The sequence below is a fragment of the Molothrus aeneus genome, unplaced genomic scaffold, assembly GCF_037042795.1.
Source record: "Molothrus aeneus isolate 106 unplaced genomic scaffold, BPBGC_Maene_1.0 scaffold_60, whole genome shotgun sequence".
Classification (NCBI taxonomy): domain Eukaryota; kingdom Metazoa; phylum Chordata; class Aves; order Passeriformes; family Icteridae; genus Molothrus; species Molothrus aeneus.
In genome coordinates this window covers 145413-162747 of record NW_027099212.1, presented here as the reverse complement: position 1 = coordinate 162747, position 17335 = coordinate 145413, and the positions used below count along the sequence as shown (strand labels likewise).

At 59.4% G+C, this 17335-nt stretch overlaps 1 protein-coding gene and 1 pseudogene across 1 annotated transcript; both read left to right on the top strand.

Moving 5' to 3' along the window:
- Nucleotides 1-310: 310 nt before the first annotated feature.
- Nucleotides 311-8608, top strand: LOC136571078 (Fc receptor-like protein 4). The gene is given in 17 exon segments (XM_066571451.1): nt 311-382; nt 503-587; nt 684-968; nt 1152-1221; nt 1628-1642; nt 1734-1813; nt 1899-1999; nt 5152-5233; nt 5939-5959; nt 6048-6278; nt 6496-6750; nt 6851-7088; nt 7090-7136; nt 7341-7694; nt 7776-7860; nt 8334-8413; nt 8499-8608. Coding segments are annotated over 17 exon segments (2211 nt in total).
- A 3148-nt stretch (nt 8609-11756) lies between these two features.
- On the top strand, nt 11757-17335 carry LOC136571077 (Fc receptor-like protein 2; annotated as a pseudogene).

The following is a 17335-nucleotide window of genomic DNA, read 5'->3' as shown; positions in this document are numbered from 1 at the left end:
GATTCAAGGCTGTGCATCAATGGGGGCAGGAGGGATGTGACAACCTCAATGTCACTGGGAGAGGCACCTACATGTGTGACAGACCCGTCAGTGGTCTCAGCCCCCGCTGTGGCAGTCTTAGATGCTGAGGGGGGATCTTAAATGATCAGGGTGGCCCCTGAGAGGTCAGGGTGGGCTCCACTCCGTGGGTGGCCTCACACCTCTCATGTGGCGAGAGCCTTTGCCCTGCCCAGAGGGACATCCCAGTGCACCCAGATGTCCCCAGTGCCATGGGGAAACACCTCGGACCTGTCTCGAGCCCCTCAATGAGATGGGAACCTCCTGTCCCACAGACGAGCTGGTGCTGCAGGTGCCAGCATGGGCGCTGATGGAGTGGGACACGGTGACACTGCACTGCTGGGGCCAGCAGGACAACATGGTCACCAGGGTGTAATTTTACAAGGGTGAGAAGGATCTGAGGGGGTTTGTCAATGGGACCGATCCGTCCCTGTCCCCCCTGCAGCTGCACCACAGTGGCTGCTACAGCTGCGGGGGCTTGGTGGAGTCCTTTATGCAATGGTCAGCAGCAGTGACTGTGACAGTGCACGGTGAGCACCCGCACGGCTGGAACTCCAATCTCCTGACACCTCCAAAGCCACTTCCCACCGTACTTAGAGTCACAGCACCTTCCCTCTCCTTCCCAGAGCTATTGTTGGTGCCAGTGCTGGAGGTTGCCCCCGAGCCCACCGAGGGGTCCTCCCTGACTCTCAGCTGCCTCAGCACCCCCAGCCCCCTGCGCCCCCGAGCCCCCCTCCTGCACGTGTTCTACCGGGATGGGCAGGTGGTGGGGGGCCCACAGGGGTCCCTGCAGCTGCTGGTGCCCGCCGTGGGGGTCTTCCACTCAGGGAATTACAGCTGCCAGGTGCGCTCCAAGGCGGGGGGGGGGGTCGTGCGGAAGAGCGGTGCCTGGCTCCGCGTCACGGTGCACAGTGAGTGCGGGGATGGGCATGGGGAGCCCCCACAGCCTCCTCAGGTGCCCTGCCTGGATATGTCCATGTCCCCCTGACACCTTTCTTGGGTCCTTTCATCACTCCCCTTGTCCCTGCACCCCTCCGTGGTGTGACCCCCGGGGGGGATGGTGACCCTGATGTGTCCCCCCCTGTTTCTTGCAGTGGCCACAGGAGTCGGTGGGGCCCTTTTGCTCCTGCTCCTGCTCGTGGGTGTCATTGTGGCCTGGCACTGGTGACACTGTGGGGGTGGGTGACAATGGGGGCATGCAGGCCCCAGGGAGCTGGAGAGGCCCCCAGAGTTGGGGAACCATAGGGTGCCACCCACAGCTTCAGAATTGTGACCTTGGTTTGGGGTCCTGTAGGGATTGGAGAGGTGCTAGAGGGTCCTGTAGGGATGTTGCAGGTATATTCGGGGGACCTGGGGGTGTTAGGGGGATCTCTGTGCCTGCCTGGCTTTGGGTTTTTGAGGCTGAGGTGGTCGGGGGCACTGGGGAGGTTCATGAATTCTGGGGGGCTCCAGGGGTACTTGGGAATCTTGAGGAGAATTGAGGGTCTGGTGGGCCTTCAGGAATCCTGAGAGAGGTCATGGCCCAGGGACCCCACAGTCTCCCCTCCCCTCTTTCCTTTGCTGCTGCCAGGAAGCAGCAGGAAAGGTGAGTGGGGAGCTCAAACCAACCGCTCTCCTTTTACCCCAACCCCCAGAGACCTCCCATTCCCTCCCCCACATCCCCTTTGTTCCCTCAGGGCCCCCCCGGATCCCCCAGCTGCCCCAGAGGAGGGGGAGGTGCTGTACACCCACGTCGTGGTCACCAAGAGGGCAGGGGGTGAGTACGGGGGGGACACACACAGAGGGACACATCACCCACGAGTGTCACCCCACCCAGATCCCACAGCCCGTGTCTCTCGCAGCGTCCCCCCGTGCCACCACCCTCCAGGATCCCCAGGTGACCAACGCGGAGCTGCGGGGACCCCAGGGGCGACCGCGGGAACCTGGTGACATCTACGGGAATGTGCTGTGACACTGGGGGGAACTGGGGGCACTCGTGTCTGTGCTGCCACTAAAACTGCCCCAATCCCTCCCCATGGGGGCACAAAGATCCCAAAGGGCTGAAAGAAGAACAATTTCCTGAAACTGCAACGAGAGAGAATAAAACCAACAGCAACAGCAACAAGGTTCTGAGTCCAAATGGTCACAAAAGGAGCAATTTCCAGGGAAAGGCCTGAAAAGGAGCAGACCTCAGACATTTCCCCCAGACTGGCAGGGCCGTGGACCTTCCTTGACCTGATGGCAAAAGCAGCCTTCAGGAGGCTCTGGATTCTCTGGTCCTCTGTCCCTAACTCCTTCTCTGCAGTGTTCCCCACACGATGTTGTCACAAATGCCCTGTGGGGGTTCTGGAGCCTCCCCCTTTTCCAGAGCAGTCTTGATCACGCCATGGCACAGGGTGGTGTGTCAGAGACAGGAAAAGTTTGATGTCTGGAGACATTTTGGAACACCTGTGTGCAGCAGGGGTGGGTTAGTCCTTACTTTTCATGAGACAGGGCCCCATCTGTCCGACTGTCTTCCAGCCGTGGCACACTGGGGACAGTGTGATACTCTGCCAAAGCCAGCTCCTGAGTGGCCGGGTTTCCAGAAGTGCAACATGGGGAGAGGACCCTTGCTGGCCCAACTGGCTTAAAAGGTAGAGCATGAGGTGGCCACTTCCATGACCCGGGCTCCTCTTGTGGTGTCTGTCCCATTGATGCTGGAAGCCAGGAGTTGGCAACTCATTTAAATGGGCAATATCTGCCAAAGAAAGTGGGAACGTTCCTGGAATGGAAAGAAGACCCATGTCTAAAACTTTCTTTAATTTCAACAATAATGGGGCTTCCAGGTAAAAATGTCGGAAAAAGAGTAGCAGCATGTTACAATAAAATTTATAAACCAGAACAGAACCAACAACATAAACCCAGAACTTTCCCTCCCGCTCAGCGCTGTTGGTTTTTGTGGCAGTTATAACCGCGGCCAGCAGGGGCCGCTGCAGGGAGCACTCCCGGCCAGCAGGGGGCGCCCCACTCCAGCTCCATGCCCTCAGGGGCCATGGCGGCCTCGGGCGGGAGGGAAGAGGGGAAATCGCTCCTTTTGCAAACTCACGGCCACCAATCGGTCCCGGCACCACCACTGGCAGCGGACAGAAGCCGCCAAGGCAGCAGGTTGGATCCCAGTGCCCAGCGGCAGCGTAGCAGTGTCCCGGGGCCAGGCACACGCCCTGCACAACACCCGCGACCGCTCTCCATGATCCCGAATGGAAGGAAGGCGGCGCCTGACCCCAGGCAGGTCTTGGGTCCCCAGCAGCACCTCTGGTGGCTTTAAACCACAATTCCTGCAAACCCTCAGCCTTTCACTCAGGTGAGAAATGCAGGGATGGAGCGGCTTTGGGGACACCTGGAATCCAGACAGGGACACTCCCCAAAGCCCCACCATGGCCACGGGCAGAACCATTGAATGATATTTCCACACATTTCTGACTTATCTGGTGGCCACAATCCAAATTCAAGCATTCTTTCCATGAGGTTCCTGAAGGCCACTGGTTTTGTTCAAGAAGGAGAGTCCAAGTCAGGTTGTTGAGCAGATTGCTGTTCTCTTTGCAGTAGTTCTGGGGCTCTCTCAGTCCCTTACAAGGAGGAACAAATGATCAATTGCTGGACTGGTTCCCCCATAGCGGTCCCTGCGGTTGGCGTTTCCAGCTAGTCCTTATCTGAAAACCATTAAAGTCCCTCACAGAGCCACTGCTTGGGCTCCCTTTGGGTTTGTGCTTCTTGCAGGGCTGAGCAAACCACAGCCAGGCCGGTTTCCACCCACAGAATTCTCACCTCTGCAGCAGCTCTAAAGCTACCAGAATCAAAGCCAAGGGGGCAGGGGGGACACTTAGGTGCTGGCTGCCCCCTGGGGCTGGGCAGAGCAGGGCCGGGCAATGGCCATCCCTGTGCAGTGGGGCTGGGCCATGGCTGGGCCCCACCCTTGGATGGCCACTGGCTTCAAGGAGCAGGAGTTTGGGAGCTCCTTCCTGCCTGGGGCTCCATTCCCAAGCTGCTCTTGCTGCCTCAGATCCTGCAGGGGACGAGCAAGAATGGAAAGTCTGGAATCCCCTGGAGCTTCCATCGGCCAGACAGGAGCCCCTTGTCCAGCATGTGCCCCCACGGGAAAGGATCCCCACAGGACGGGAGCCCCCCATGATGTACCCCCCCAGGACAGAACCGGCCCCTAGTGTGACAAAGGTGTCAAATGGCCTGTTCCTTCTTCTGCAGGAGAGAGAAAGTGTTGGTGGGGGCAGAGCCAGGCACCCGCATCCCCCACAGCCTCCCCAGACCTCCCTGCAGACCCCTCACCCCTGCTTCCCCCACCCTGGGCTTCCCCCAACCCATTTCCCCCTCAGGTGCCCCCAAGGACCATCAAGGCACGAACAGGGGGCTTGTGAAATTGAGGGGTAAAATGATGGAAATGGAAATAAAGAGAGGGAAAAGTCACTGCGAGCTGGGGGCGCACAGACCCAGAGCCCCTTGGAAACTGTCTGGGGTGACCCCAGGCCACTGGCACCTTGTGGGGGCTGTGCTGGCTCTGGGTCACCCAAAAATCTGAAGCACCCAGGGAAGGAGCTGCAGCTCATGGGCTCACCCAGCCACTGCCCATCCCTGGCACCCTCATTCCCCTGGGAACCCAAACATGGGACCCCCGTTCCTTATGTCCCACCCTCTCTGTGACCCCATTCCCAGTACTGACATTCCCAGTATCTCCATGGCCCAGGACCCCATTCCCAAGGAACCCTGTCCCATTCATTCCATCCCCTGAAATCCTCCTAGGACCCACCATTGACCCATGCCATGAACTCAAATCCATGGAGCCCACATTCCCCTGGGACTCCCATCCCTGAGTCCCCTTAGCTCTGGGGATGTTCATTCCCATGGCACCCCCATCGCCAGATATTCCCCCTCCTCACCACCTCCATTTCCCAGTGACTCCATTCCTGCCTCCCCAAACCCACCGAGCCCCCCACTCCTGGGAACCCCATGTCCCACTTTGTCCCACCCACCCATGTCCCCAGCCTGTCCCCACCCTGCCGCCACCAAGGGCCACCTACACATGAGGGTGAGATGTGACCTCGCTTCCTTCCCCTTCATCCAAAGAGCCGCCAGTCAGGGGAGCGGTGGCCACAGCAGCGAGTGACAGCCAGTGCACATGGCTGGGGACACTGGGATGGCCGGGAAGGTGGTGCTGCTCCTGTGGGGTGAGTGCCCCGGGCACGGGCCTGACACCCCAGGGATAGGGAGGGGAGGGGGCACAGGGGGGCTGTGGGGTTCCCTGAGGTCTCCAATGCCAGCAGTGCCAGTCCATGTTACCCACAGTGGACCTTGGTGGGACTGGGGATGTAGGGTGCTTTGGGAACAGGAACAGGGGGCAGGAATGGGGGGCAGGAATTTGGGGATGGGGATGTGGGAACAGGAATGTGGGGACTGGCACCTTTGGGCTCAGGTAGCTCTGGGCATAGGGACAAGGGAACTGGGATACAGGGACAGAAGGGGACAAGTACAGTGAGGATGTGGCCATGGGGATGGGATCATGGGGAGGGGATCATGAGCTGGTTGGGGCGACCTGGGCAAGCATGGGCTGTGTCTATGGTGTCCTTAGGCCTGGGGTGTCCACAGTGTCCCCATGTTCTGCCTCAGCCCAGGGTGGTCGCGGTGTCCCTATTCCCAACGTGTCTGTGCCACAGGGATGTTGTACATGGGTGGCTGTGACACAGACATGTCCCCCTGCCTTGCCAAATCATTTGGGGACCACCCCCATACACTTTCTCACAAGAACTGCTGTCCCCATGGGGACAGTTTAGGAACAGCCCCCACACCCTGTACCCCAGATGGTGCTGTCCCTGCAGTGCCACCCTCACTCATCCCTGTCCCTTCTCCCTTCCAGCCCAGACCCTCGGCCTCACTGGTGAGTCCTCAGGGGATGCCATGGCCCCACCCCACTGTCCCCAGCCCCACACTGGCCCTGGCAGGCTGGTGTCACCTGTCACCCTCAGGTGCCCAGACCACCCAGCTCCTGGTGGAGCCCCCCTGGAGGCCGGCGGTGCTGTGGGACCGGGTGACACTGACCTGCCAGGGCTCAGGGACCGCCGGTGCCACCACCTGGTACAAGGACGGGCAGCGCTGGGGGCAGCAGGGACCCAGCCACATCTCTGTCACCGAGAGAGGCACCTACACATGTGACAGACCCGGCACCGGGCTCAGCCCCCCTGTGACAGTCTCAGATGGTGAGGGGGGATCTTTAATGATCAGGGTGGCCCCCGACAGGGCTGGGTGGGCTCTACTCCCTGGGTGACCTCACACCATCCTGTGGTGAGAGCCTCTCTCCAGGACACCTGGACGTCCCACTGCACCCCAGTCCAGCCACATGTCCTCAGTGCCATGGGCATCCACCTCAGACTTGTCTTGAGCCCCTCAGTGAGATGGGACCCTCCTGTCCCATAGATCATCTGGTGCTGCAGGTGCCAGCATGGGCGCTGCTGGAGGGGGACACAGTGACACTGCGCTGCCGGGGCTGGCAGAACAACCCTGTCGCCGGGGTGCGATTTTACCAGGACAAGAAGGATCTGAGGGGGTTCATCAATGGGACTGAGCTGTCCCTGTCCCCCCTGCAGCTGCACCACAGTGGCCGCTACAGCTGTGGGGGTTTGGTGAGGTCTTTTATGTCACAGTCAGCAGCAGTGACAGTGACAGTGCACGGTGAGAACCTGCACGGCTTGAACTCCAATCTCCTGACACCCCCAAAGCCCCTTCCTAGTGGACTCAGAGTCACAGTCCTCTCCTCCCCTTTCCTTCCCAGAGCTCTTCTTGGTGCTGCTGCTTGAGGGTCCCCCCGTGCCCACCGAGGGGTCCCTCCTGACTCTCAGCTGCCTCAGCACCCCCAGTCCCCTGTGGCCCTGAGCCCCCCTCCTCCACGTGTTCTACTGGGATGGGCAGGTGGGGGGAGGCGGGGGGGGTGTGCAGGTGTCCCCACAGCTTCTGTTGACCATCGTGGGGGTCTCCCATTCGGGGAATTATGGCTGTGAGGTACATTGCAAGGGGGACCGTGCAGAAGAGCAGCACCCAGCTCCCCGTCACAGTGTGCAGTGAGTGCGGGGATGGGCATGGGGAGCCCCCATGGCATGCTCGGGTCCCCTGGCTGGGCATCTCCATGTCCCCCAGAGACCATTCCCAGGTCCTTCCATCACTCCCCTTGTCCCCTCGTCACACCCCCATGGTGTGAGCTTATCCCTGACATCCCCCACCACACCCATCCCCCACTGTCCCTATCCCCCCACACCGGCTTCCAGCCCCTCCCAGTGCCGGCCCTGTCTCTGTCCCCACAGTGCCCGTGGCCAATGCCACCATCACCCCTGGTCCCCTGTCACACCAGGTGCGTGCAGGTGACCCCGTGACCCTGCACTGCTCAGTGCAGGTGGGCTCAGCCCCTGTCACCTTCACCTGGCTGCACAATGGGCAGGAGGTGGCCCAGGGTCCCCTCCTGGAGCTCGGGACCGTCGATTTGGGACACGTGGGCACCTACCAGTGCATGGCCACGAACCAGCTGGGACAGGACAGGCACCGCGTGTTCCAGGCACTCAGCCCTGAGCTGGCCCTGGAGGTGATACCACAGAACAAAGGGACACAGAGGGACACAGGTGGGGGTCACACGGGGTAACTGTGGGGTGCAGGACCCCTGGGGTGATGGGTGACCCTGATGTGTGCCCTTCTGTTTCTTGCAGTAGCCGCAGGGGTCGGTGGGGCCCTTTTGTTCCTCCTCCTGCTCGTGGCTGTCATTGTGGCCTGGCACCGCTGGCATCGTATGGGTGGGTGACAATGGGGAGACAGGCGTCCCACGGAGCTGTAGAGGCCCTCAGAGTTGGGAAGTGATAGGGAAGCATCCAAGCCTCAGAATTGTGACCTTGTCTGCGGGTCCTGTAGAGTTTGGGGAGGTGCTGGAGGGTTGTGCAGGGATGTTGGGGGTTCTTTAAGGAGCCCTGGGGGTGTTTGAGGACTCTCTCTCCTTGGCAGGCTTTGGGTTTTTGAGGCTGAGTTGGTTGGGGGCACTGATGAGGTGCATAAGTTCTGGGGGGCTTCAGGGATACTTTGGGTCCTTACGGGAGTTCAGGAATCCTGACAGGCTTCAGGGCCCAGGGACCCCACAGTTAGTCCTCCCCTGCTTCCATTGCAGCTGCCAGGAAGCACCAGGAAAGGTGAGTGGGGGGCTCAAACCACACTCTCCCCTTTTACCCCAACCCCCAAGACCTCCCATCCCCTCCCCCACATCCCCTTTGTTCCCTCAGGGACCCCCCGGATCCCCCGGCCCCCCCAGAGGAGGGGGAGGTGCTGTACACCCACGTCGTGGTCACCAAGAGGGCAGGGGGTGAGTACGGGGGGGACACACGCAGAAGGACACGTCACCCACGAGTGTCACCCCACCCAGATCCCACAGCCCGTGTCTCTCGCAGGGTCCCCCCGTGCCACCACCCTCCAGGATCCCCAGGTGACCAACGCGGAGCTGCGGGGACGCCAGGGGCGACCACGGGAACCCGGTGACATCTACGGGAATGTGCTGTGACACTGGGGGGAACTGGGGGCACTGGGGGTCCCCACCCATGGGCACCCACTCGTGTCTGTGCTGCCACTAAAAACTGTCCCAATCCATCCCTGTGGGGGCACAAAGATCCCAAAGAGCTGAGAGAGAACAATTTCCTGAAACAGCAGAGAGAGAATAAAACCAACAGCAACAACAACAGCGTTCAGAGTCCAAATGGTCACACAAGGAACGATTTCCAGGGAAAACCACCGAAAAGGAACAAACCCCAGACTTTTCCCCCAGCACCTTTCCTCCACCAGAGGAACCTGGCAGGGCCTCAACCTTCCTTGCTCTGATGGCCAAAGTGGCCTTCAGGAGGCTCTGCATTCTCTTGTTCCCTGTCCCAAACTCATCCTCTGCAGTGTTCCCCACACAAGGATGTCACAAAAGCCCCGTGGGGGTTCTGGAGCCTCCCCCTTTTCCAGGGCAGTCGGGATCAGGCCATGGCACAGGGTGGGGTGTCAGAGGCAGGAAAAGTTTGATGTCTGGAGACATTTTGGAACACCTGCATGTGGCAGGGGTGGGTCACGCTTTGCTTTTGGTGAGACAGAGCCCCGTCTGTCCATCAGTCTGTTAACCATGGCATATTGGGGACAGCGTGCCACTCTGCCAAAGTCAGCTCCTGAGTGTCCACGTGACTAGAAGTGCGCCCTTGGTGGCCCAACTGGCTTAAAATGCAGAACATGAGGTAGCCAAGTCCCTGACCCTGTCGCCTCTTGGGGTGTCTGTCCCATCCACACTGGAACCCAGGAGCTGGCAATTCATTTAAATAAGAAATATCTGCCAAGGAAAGTAGGAACATTCCTGGAATGGAAAGAAGACCCATATCTAAAACATTTTTTAGTTGCAAAAAACATAAGGCTTCCGGGCAAAAGTGTAGGAAATGAATAACAGCTCTTTACTGAGAAATTAATAAATCAGAACAGAATTTATAAACCAGAAAATTTATAAACCAGAACAGAACCAACAACACAAACCCAGAACTTTCCCTCCCGCTCAGCACTGTTGGGTTTTTTGCAGTTATAACCGCGGCCAGCAGGGGCCGCTGCAGGGAGCACTCCCGGCCAGCAGGGGGCGCCCCGCTCCAGCTCCATCCCCTCAGGGCCCGTGGTGGCCTCGAGCTGGAGGGAGGAGGGGAAATCGCTCCTTTTGCAAACTCACGGCCACCAATCGGTCCCGGTACCACCACCGGCAGCGGGCAGAAGCCGCCAAGGCAGCAGGTTGGATCCCAGTGCCCAGTGGCAGCGTAGCAGTGTCCTGGGGCCTGGCACATGCCCTGCACAACACCTTCAACCACTCTCTATGATCCCAAATGGAAGGAAAGCTGCACCTGACCCCAGGCAGGTCTTGAATTCACAGCAGCACTTCTGGTGGTTTTGTGCCCCAATTCCTGCAAACCTCAGCCTTTCACTCAGATGAGGAGGGCAGGGATGGAGCAGCTTTGGGGACACCTGGAATCCAGACAAGGGACACTCCCCAGAAACCCACCATGGCCATGGGCAGAGCCACTGACTGATATATCCACACATTTTTCTCTTATCTGGCGGCCAGAATCCGAATCCAAGCATTATTTCCATGAGGTTCCTGAAGGTTGCCGGTTTTGTTCAAGAAGAACGGTCAAGCTTAGGTTGTTGAGCGGATTATTGTTGTCTTTGCAGTAGTTCTTGGGTCTCTCATTTCCTTACCAAGTTGAACAAATGATTATCTCATGGACTGGCTCCCTCAGAGCGGCCCCTGCAGGGGGGGTTTCCAGCTAGCCCTACTCTGAAAAACCATCAAAAGCCCTCTCATGTTGTCATCTTATTGCAAAGGTTCCCATACCTTCTTGGTGATTTCTTATGGGCAATTCCTAGCAGCACTGAATCTTTCATCTTCACAGCATAGCTAAAAAACACCAACTCTCTTTATCCAGCTAACTCACTCTTTTGTAGCACTCGTCTTCTCATTGGACACAGCTGTGGCCTGTTAAGGGCAGGCTTGTTCTTAATCTTTGGTGATTAGTACAGCTGCAACTCTTCAGGTGTGAGGCTACTTTCTGCACTATCTTTATTTTCTTACATTCTATCCTTCCACACTCTCAGAGCCACTGCTTGGGCTCCCTTGGGGTTTGTGCTTCTTGCAGGGCTGAGCAAACCACAGGCAGGGCCTTTTTCCACCCACAGAATTCTCACCTCTGCAGCAGCTCTAAAGCTGCCAGAATCAAAGCCAAGGGGGCAGGGGGGACTCTCAGGTGCTGGCTGCCCCCTGGGGCTGGGCAGAGCAGGGCTGGGCAATGGCCATTCCTGTGCAGTGGGGCTGGGCCATGGCTGGGCCCCACCCTTGGATGGCCACTGGCTTCAAGGAGAAGGAGTTTGGGAGCTCCTTCCTGCCTGGGGCTCCATTCCCCAGCTGCTCTTGCCAGCTCAGATCCTGCAGGGGACAAGCAAGAATGGAGAAGTCTGGAATCCCCCGGAGCTGCCATGCCCCAGGACAGGACACCCTTGTCTAGCCCGTGTCCCCTCTGGGAAAGGATCCCTACAGGACAGGAGCCCCCTGGATGTTCCCCCCAGAAGAGAACCCACCCCCGTGTGAGAAAGGTGTCAAACGGCCTCCTCCTTCTTCTGCAGGAGAGAAAAAGTGAAAGTTGGGGAGGGGGTAAAAGCTGGACCTCCCCATCCCCCACAGCCTCCCCAGACCTCCCTGCAGACCCCTCACCCCTGCTTCCCCCACCCTGGGCTTCCCCAGCCCATTTCCTGCTCAGGTGCCCCTGAGGACCATCAAGGCATGAACTTGGGGTTGTGAAATTGAGGGGTAAAATGGTGAAACTGGAAATAAAGAGAGGGAAAAGTCACTGCGGGCTGGGGGAGCACAGACCCAGAGCCCCTTGAAATCTGTCTGGGGTGACCCCCAGGCCACCGGCACCTTGTGGGGGCTGTGCTGGCTCTGGGTCACCCAAAAATCTGAAGCACCCAGGGAAGGAGCTGCAACCCATGGGCTCACCCAGCCACTTCCTATCCCTGGCACCCTCATTCCCCGGGAACCAAAACATGGGACCCCCATTCCTCATGTTCCATCCTCTCTGCAGCCCCATTCCTCATGTTCCATCCTCTGTGCAGCCCCATTCCCAGTACTGACATTCCCCAGTATCGCCATGGCCCAGGACCCCATTCCCAAGGAACCCTCTCCTGTTCATTCCATCCCATGAAATCCTCCTAGGACCCACCATTGCCCCATGCCATGAACTCAAATCCATGGAGCCCACATTCCCCTGGGACTCCCATCCCTGAGTCCCCCCATGTTGTGGTTTGTTATGTTAGTATATTCAGTTCCCCCACTGTTGAGCTGTAATGGTTCTGCCCAGGTTCTCCTCCCCTCTTCAGTTATATGTCAATCACCCAGCTCCTCCCTTGTTACCCCGGTTACTATTGTATCCCCTTCAAACCCCACCCCCGGCTGCCTATCAGTCACCTGGCACTCCTGCCTCCTTCTCTAGAACCTTCTAACGAGGGTGTCAGGTGATTGGCTAAGGGGCTGGGGCCCCTCCCTTGATTCCCCGCTGTTGGTTCTCCCCTCATGCCAATCTTTTGTGTGTTACCCCTCCCTGGACTCCCATTTGTTCCCAAACTGTTACCACCCCTACCGCCCACTCCCTTTATAACATCATGTATCCCCACCCTTGTGGGTCTTAGGTTCTTGGCCTCCTTGGGGCTCTAATAAACCTGAACTTGTCACCAACTGAAGAGTCCCCTCTTCTTTTCTCTCGGATTGAAGGTCGTCTACAGCCACGTCTGAAGGAAGTGCTGTCACTGCAGCGTGAAGCACTAGCCTTAGGTGCTGTGCCCAACGCGTGAGTTGGGAGAGTGCCCCCACGGCTGCAAGCGGGCTGGCCAGCTAGCCGGGACATTCTCCATTGGCCAACCAGCTTCACCCCCAGCTATGGGGACGCTCATTCCAACAGCACCCCCATTTCCCAGTGACCCCATTCCTGCCTCCCCAAACCCACCAAGCCCCCCATTCCTGGGAACCCCATGTCCTACTTTGTCCCACCCACCCGTGTCCCCAGCCTGTCCCTATCCTTCCCCTATCAAAGGCCACCTATGCATGAGGGCGAGATGTGACCTCACTTCCTTCCCCTTCATCCAAAGAGCTGCCAGCCAGGGGAGCGGTGGCCACAGCGGAGAGTGACAGCCAGTGCACATGGCTGGGGACACTGGGATGGCCAGGAAAGTGGCACTGCTTCTGTGGGGTGAGTGCCCCAGGTACGGGCCTGACACCCCAGGGATGGAGAGGGGGCACAGGGCGGTTGTGGGTTCCCTGAGGTCCCCAATGTCAGCAGTGCCAGTCCATGTTACCCACAGTGCACCTTGATGGGACTGGGGATGTAGGGTGGCTTTGGGGACAGGAATAGTGGGGCAGGAATCTGGGGATGGAAATGTGGGGACAGGAATGTGGGGACTGGCACCTTTGGGCTCAGGTAGCTCTGGGGATAAGGACAAGGGAACTGGGATGCAGGGACAGAAAGCGACAAGAACCATGAGGATGTGGCCATGGGGAGGGGATCACAGGGATGGGAACATGAGCTGGTGGGGGTGACCTGGGCCAGCATGGGCTGTGTCTGTGGTGTCCTTGTGCCCAGGGTGTCCACAGTGTCCCGATGTTCTGCCTCAGTCAAGGGTGGTCTAGGTGTCCCAGATCCCCAGGTGTCTGTGCCACAGGGATGTGGTGCAGTGGTGGCTGCGACACAGACATGTCCCCCTGCCTTGCCAAATCTTTTTGAGACCACCCGCACACACTTTCCCACAAGAACTGCTGTCCCAACAGGGACAGTTTTTGGGGACAACCACCACACCGTGTCCCTGCGGTCTCCTTCCCTGCAGTGCCACTGTCACCCGCCCTATCTCTTTTCCCTTCCAGCCCAGACCCTTGGCCTCGCTGGTGAGTCCTCAGGGGATGCCATGGCCCCACCCTGCTGTCCCCAGCCCTGTGGTGGCCCTGGCAGGCTGGTGTCCCCTGTCACCCACAGGTGCCCAGTGCTGGCCCTGGCAGGCTGGTGTCCCCTGTCACCTGCAGGTGCCCAGACCACCCAGCTCCTGGTGGAGCCCCCCTGGAGGCCGGCAGTGCTGTGGGACCGGGTGACCCTGACCTGCCAGGGCTTGGGGACCGATGGTGCCACCACCTGGTACAAGGATGGGCAGCGCCGGGGGATGGAGGGACAGGACCGCCACAGTGTCACCAAGAGAGGCACCTACATATGTTACAGTCCCACAACTGGGCACAGCCCCCCGTGACAGTCTTAGATGGTGAGGGTGGATCTTTAATGATCAGGGTGGCCCCTGAGAGGTCAGGGTGGGCTCCACTCCATGGGTGGCCTCACACCCCTCGTGTGGCAAGAGCATGTGCACTGCACACAGGGACATCCCAGTGCAGCCCAGTGCACTCCAGAGAACCCAGATGTCCCTGGTGCTAAGGGCACCCACCTCAGAATGGTCTCATCAGTGAGATGTGACCTTCCTGTCCCACAGACCCACGGGTGCTGCAGGTGCCAGCATGGGCACTGCTGGAGGGGGACACAGTGACACTGCGCTGCCGGGGCCGGCAGGAAAATCATCTCAGCAGGGTATGATTTTACCGGTAGGAGAAGGAACTTGGGGGTCCCTCAGGGGAACCGAGCTGTCCCTGTCGCCCCTGCAGCTGCACCACAGCGGCCGCTACCAATGTGAGGGCTTGGTGGGGTCCTGGCAGCCACGGTCAGCAGCAGTGACTGTGACAGTGACAGTGCATGGTGAGAAACCCCACAGCTGGAACTCCAATATCTTGACAAACCCAAAGTCACTTCCCAGCAGATTAAGAGCCATAGTCCTCACCTCCTCTCTCCTTCCCAGAGCTCTTCATGGTGCCGGTGCTGGAGGCTCCCCCCACACCCACCGAGGGGTCCCCTCTGACTCTCAGCTGCCTCAGCACCCCCAGCCCCCAGTGGCCCCGAGCCCTCCTCCTGCCCGTGTTCTACCGGGATGGGCAGGTGGTGCGGGGCCCGCAGGGGTCCCCGCAGCTGTTGGTGCCCGCCGTGGGGGTCTCCCACTCGGGGAATTATGGCTGTGATGTGTACTCCCAGGGTGGGGCCGTGCAGAAGAGCAGCACCCGGCTCTGCGTCATGGTGCACAGTGAGTGCGGGGATGGGCACGGGGAGCCCCCACAGCCTCCTTGGGTCCCCCACACTGCCTGGCATCGCCCAGCCCTCCCTGATGCCTGCTCTGGGGTACCCAACCTTTCCCGGATCCCTCCCTGGCTCCCACCCTCCTTTCTTGGGTCCCTCACCAGGTCCCCCAGCCCCTACATGGGTACCCCCATCCTTCCCTGGCACCGTTTCCGTGTCCTGCCATTGCTGCCCCGGGTCCCTCCCCAGGTCCCCCCATTCCTGGCTCGTGTTTCCCTCCATCCCACACTGGGTCCCCTCACCCCTCCCTGGGTCCCATCACCCCTCTCTGAGTTCTCCGCACACCCCCCAAGTCACACCATCCCCTCCCTGAGTCCCCGTACCTGCCCTGGTGTTGCCCACCTCCCTCTCCAGGTGTTCCCTCGCTGACCCCCCCAGCATCCCTCGAGGTTCCTTTCCAAGCACCCCCCCCCCGCCTCCACATCTCTGTGCCCTCTCTCCATCACTGGAGTTCCCCTGCCCCTCCCTGAACCTCCTGGGTCCCTCACTGTTCCCTGGTGTCCCCCTCTCCTGCAGGGGTCCTGCCCTCGGGGGTGTCCCTGTCAGTGCAGCCCCCCAGGGCACAGGTGGCACTCGGGGACCACCTGGTGCTGAACTGTGCAGTGGCCATGGGGACAGGTCCCCTGTTCTTCTCCTGGCACCGGGAGGCCTCTGGGGCACTGCCTGGCACCAGCCCCCACCTGGAGCTGCACCACGTTGGGGACAATGACAGCGGCCAGTAACGGTGCCGGGTCAGTGACGGGGACAGCGTGGCCGAGAGTGACCCCCTGAATGTCACTGTCCTGGGTGAGCAGGACTCTCGGGCTGGGGATGACGCAACCCAGAGCACTCCCATCCCACCTTGCCAGGTGCCAGCCCTGTCTGTGTCCCCACAGTGCCCATGGACAATGCCACCATCACCCTCAGACCCCTGTCACACCAGGTGCCTGCAGGTGACCCCGTGACCCTGAGCTGCTCAGTGCAGGTGGGCTCAACCCCTGTCACCTTCACCTGGCTGCACAATGGGCAGGAGGTGGCCCAGGGTCCCCTCCTGGAACTCAGTGACATTGAAGTGGGAGATTCAGGCACCTACCAGTGCGTGGCCACCAACCAGCTGGGACAGGACGGGCACCGCATGTTCCGGGCACTCAGCCCTGAGCTGGCCCTGGAGGTGACACCTGGCTCATCCTGGGTCACAGGTCAGGTCACACAGGTGGGGTCACCAGGGAGTGCAGGAGCCCTGGGGTGATGGGTGACCCTGATGTGTCCCCTTCTGTTTCTTGCAGGGGTTGCAGGGGTTGGTGGGGCCCTTTCCTTCCTGGTCGTTCTCATGGCTGTCATTGTGACCTGGCACTGGTGGCACCGTGTGTGTGGTTGACAATGGGTGGATGGGGGGTCCCAGGGAGCTGTAGAGGCCCACAAAATTGGGGAACCATAGGGAACGACCCACATACCCACAATTGTGACTTTGGCTGAGGGTCCTGTAGGGTTCGGGGAGGTGCTGGAGGGTCCTGCAGGGTTGCTGGGGGTTCTTTCAGGGGCCCTGGGTGTGCTTGGGCGTCTCTGTCCCTGCTGTGCTTTGGGTTCTTCAGGGTGATTTGTTTGAGGCCACTGGGGAGGTTCATGAATTCTGGGGGTGTGACCGTGGTCACAAGGGTTTTCAGGATGAAGAAGAGACGAGAATGTTGACTCCATGATCAGAAGGCTTGATTTATTATTTTATTATATATGTTACATTAAGACTATACTAAAAAGAAATAGAAAGGAAAAGGTTTCTTCAAAAGCTAGCTAAGCTAAGAATAGACAAGAATGAATAACAAAGATCTGTGTCTGAGACAGAGAGCAAGAGCCAGCTCTGCCATGAGTGGCCAGTAAATCCAAACATCCACAGGAGACCAATCATGGGTTTGCCTGTTGCATTCCACAGCAGCAGATAACCATTGTTTACTTTTGGTTGCTGAAACTGCAGCTCGTCACAAGGAAAAATCCTAAGAAAGGATTTTTCATGAAAGATGTCTGCGACAGAGGGGCTTCAGGGATGCTTGGGGGTCCTGAGGGGAATTGAGGGTCCCGTAGAGGTACAGGATTCCTAAGAGGGTTCAGGGCCCTGGGGACTCCTCAATCACCCCTCCCATCTTTCCTTTGCAGCTGCCAGGAAGCAGCAGGAAAGGTGAGTAGGGGGCTCAAACCTCACTCTCCCCTTTTAGCTCAAACCCCCAAGACCTCCCACTCCCCCCCCCCCACATCCCCTTTATTCCCTCAGGGCCCCCCCGGATCCCCCGGCCCCCCCAGAGGAGGGGGAGGTGCTGTACACCCACGTCGTGGTCACCAAGAGGGCAGGGGGTGAGTACAGGGGGGACACACGCAGAGGGACACGTCACCCATGAGTGTCACCCCACCCAGATCCCACAGCCCGTGTCTCTCGCAGCGTCCCCTGTGCCACCACCCTCCAGGATCCCCAGGTGACCAACGCGGAGCTGCGGGGACCCCAGGGGTGACCGCGGGAACCCGGTGACATCTACGGGAATGTGCTGTGA